General features: G+C 33.9%; 1 protein-coding gene across 1 annotated transcript; it reads left to right on the plus strand.

Annotated features, from left to right (window-relative positions):
• Positions 1 to 719: 719 nt before the first annotated feature.
• Positions 720 to 2,890, plus strand: LOC116776644 (uncharacterized HIT-like protein Synpcc7942_1390). Its single transcript, XM_032669884.2, has 2 exons — positions 720 to 1,145; positions 2,085 to 2,890. The coding sequence occupies exons 1-2, from the start codon at positions 819 to 821 to the stop codon at positions 2,244 to 2,246; spliced, it is 489 nt and encodes a 162-aa protein (XP_032525775.1). The 5' UTR covers positions 720 to 818; the 3' UTR covers positions 2,247 to 2,890.
• The last annotated feature ends 344 nt before the right edge of the window (positions 2,891 to 3,234 follow it).

Consider the following 3,234-nt stretch of genomic DNA (forward strand, 5'->3'; position numbering starts at 1 on the left):
AACTACATAATCCCGACGTTTCGGTTACTTTACAGCAACCGTGATCACGGGCAGACGAGGTGTTATATTCTAAAATCAATGAAAGAAAACATAGCAAACCAATAAATGTTATTGGAATGAGTGCCGTAGAATACAAATATTGCATGCATAATGTTATATAAAAGTAACAAATAAACGTATTTCATGAAGATACAATACTACAGTCATATTAAATATTAATATTGTTATGAAAACAGAGGAGTTCCTTTATATCTTACTTGGTGTCCAGACTTTAATACTGTTTTAACGTAAAATGATCAGTTACTGAACAATATATAGGTGGTGTTATTATGAAAGACACATCACATATTTCTTTATATATTTTACAAATATGCAAAAAGCATTGAAACATTACTGAAGAAGCGATTGTAGTAAAGATGTAACACGGTATTATTCAGTTTGAATAATATTTTTTTGACCTTCGATTGTATATTGGTTATTTATTTATTGCTTCATTACTTTGTTAGAGAGATTCAAATTTAATTTAAAAGGGATATTCCATACTATTAGTAAATACTATATATTAGTATTCTTATTAATCTTATCACAATTCTGAAGTGTTGTTTATTTTCTTTTTTTACATTTAACAGTAAGTTTGAAACAATTTCAGAAAACTGAAATAATATTATGAACAATTTTTAGCTAGCAAGAACTCAAAGCAGCAATAAGAAATGAGAATGGAATGCGGCGATCTGTCAAGGTCCAAAGTCAGTCGTCAAAACAATAAGGACAATTTAAAAAAAGCTTGAACCGCGAAGTCATGTTAGATAATATTAAAAATGTTTAACAAGGTTCTTCAACGCGCCCTCAAGTTCCGAATCAAGAAGACCTATCCCACGAACGTTTACGATCTGTCCAAAGGAACGGCGATAGCGCTCCAAAGACCGTACAGCGATGAAGTAAATCGCGCGAAAAATGCAAAAATTTCAAATTCTCCTACCATTTTCGATAAAATCATCTCCAAAGAAATGAAAGCGGACATTATTTACGAAGATGATGTCTGTTTGGCTTTCAACGACATAGCACCGCAGGCGCCTGTACATTTCCTGATTATACCTAAACGTAGAATACCTAGATTACAGGACAGCGAAGTAGATGACAAGGAGGTATGTTTTAGATGTAAAGACATATGGTAGTGTTCACTCAGACCTGTTCTGAGGAGAGATTTATTGTCAGATGATAAAGTTTTACCTTAGCATCGTAAAGCATTACATCATATGATTTTTACTTTCATTATAGAAGTATTAAAGTTAGATGAAGCCCTAAATATATAATTTGTTTATAGAAGATACAACATTTGACATTCTTTAATCTGTAAGACATTTATAATGTCATTATAGCTCATAAAGTCATAATTAAAACTCAATAAAAAACTATATAAAACATTCTTAAAGTATGACAGCTTTAGTAGCAGAGTATTTCAAAACTATTGCTGTGTATTGCAACATGTTCCAGAAGCATATCTGTCTTCTATGTATCAATGATTCTTATCAGCGAGTTGTATCTGCCGAGTCAAACAGAAAGCTGATAACTTATCACATTCCTGAGTTATGACAATTAATAACGATGCATGTGATTTGCTTTGTCTAAATTAAATTTTCACACGTAGAATGTATCATGACATATTTTGTAATCATGTCAGGATGTATGTAAAAAAATTTAATTTGTTTATTTGGCATGTTTAATAGTATGTATATTTTCTCTGTTCCGAACCATTCACCAGGTTCTGTGGGAAGATCTAAGACTTTCGCGAGTATTCATTGAAATAAAACTAGTATTTTTTAGACTTACTTTGGACTTTTATAATTATTTTTAACTACATACTCCCGGCCATTTCGTTACTTTGTTGCAACCGTGATCACGGGCGGACGAGATGGGAATGTATAAGATGGCAATGCAAGGTTCCCATCCCAAAGTAATCTATTATATCAGTTAAACTTCTGCATTTTTTGTTCACTATAAACAAAACCATAGGATAGATTAGGTTAGGTTACCGTAGTGAGTACTGATTTATCAGATGAGATTTATTTGCACACCTGTTATAGCTCCTAGGTCACCTTATGTTGGTGGCTGGTTCCCTGGCAGCATCCCGGGCTCCACAGGGCTGGCGTCTGGTCGTCAACAACGGAGTTCAGGGAGCTCAGAGTGTTTATCATCTACATCTACATGTGCTCGGTGGACGGCAAATGAAGTGGCCTCCCGGGTAAAGGGTGATCGGTGCTAGGCGAGGGTAAATTACCTCAGGGTGTGGGGTAATAAAGAATTATCAGATTTCTTAGAGTTGGGAGATTGTATTATATAAATAATGTTCTACTAACAACCTCTTTATATTCAATGTCAATCATTGATACATCTGTTCTGAAACACCGACTTAGTGTCACATTTATTTAAATAAATTTGTTCTACTATTTCTATAAATTTTCTTAACTTAGTACAGTTTTTTTTTTGCTATGAAATGCATAGCTCAAATAAAAAAAGTGAAGTATTGTTTAAGTCACGTTTATGCCATTGAATAGATTTAAAATATTACATAGATGTATAGTATGTGCAATATTCGATAAATTATTTGTTGACTCGGCTCTGTTAAACTACAGGCTTGATAGGAAAGTCAGTCACGACTACCCCCATTTTTAATTCCAAAGGTGTGCCGTAGAATCTCAAGCAACTAATGAGTCCTAGTCACAAATGTCTAGTTGTACCATGTAGTGCTGATGCCCTAGTGTAATACAGCTCCAGCCATCTTCATTTATCCTAAGACGCACATATGTTGAAACCGCATGTAATGTTCTGCGTATGTTTAATGTTCGGTTGAGTTCTGTAACTAAATGTTGGAAATATATTTTCTATACAACTGTTGTTTTATTTTTCCATCGCGTATTCGCTCCAGTCTGGTGTTTCCGCTGTTGGTTTTAAAATCTATCATATCGTTAATGATACTTTTCTCTTATCGTGGTATCGTGGGACATATCTTGGGATATTATATCTTGTGTGTTAGAAACAAGCTGGTGGTTACGAACAACTATCGGACTGAGACTATAGCCGACGATCGGACGAGTTATTATGTCTATACCTCCAGCGTAGAGAGCTCACATATTCTTGAGGCGGTGTGATTTTTTCAAAGCTTTTTTTAACATACTAGAATATTGTACAAAATTCATTAAAGTTTCTGAAACTTATTCAAAATAAAACGCTAGA

This window comes from Danaus plexippus, chromosome 30, assembly GCF_018135715.1.
Source record: "Danaus plexippus chromosome 30, MEX_DaPlex, whole genome shotgun sequence".
In the NCBI taxonomy this organism is placed as follows: domain Eukaryota; kingdom Metazoa; phylum Arthropoda; class Insecta; order Lepidoptera; family Nymphalidae; genus Danaus; species Danaus plexippus.

Bases quoted from the DNA above. Each gene is read 5' to 3' on its own strand.
- LOC116776644 (XM_032669884.2), top strand. From the start codon at position 819: ATGTTTAACAAGGTTCTTCAACGCGCCCTCAAGTTCCGAATCAAGAAG. The intron at 1,146-2,084 runs GTATGTTTTAGA...CACCTGTTATAG, and splicing joins GCGAAGTAGATGACAAGGAG to CTCCTAGGTCACCTTATGTT.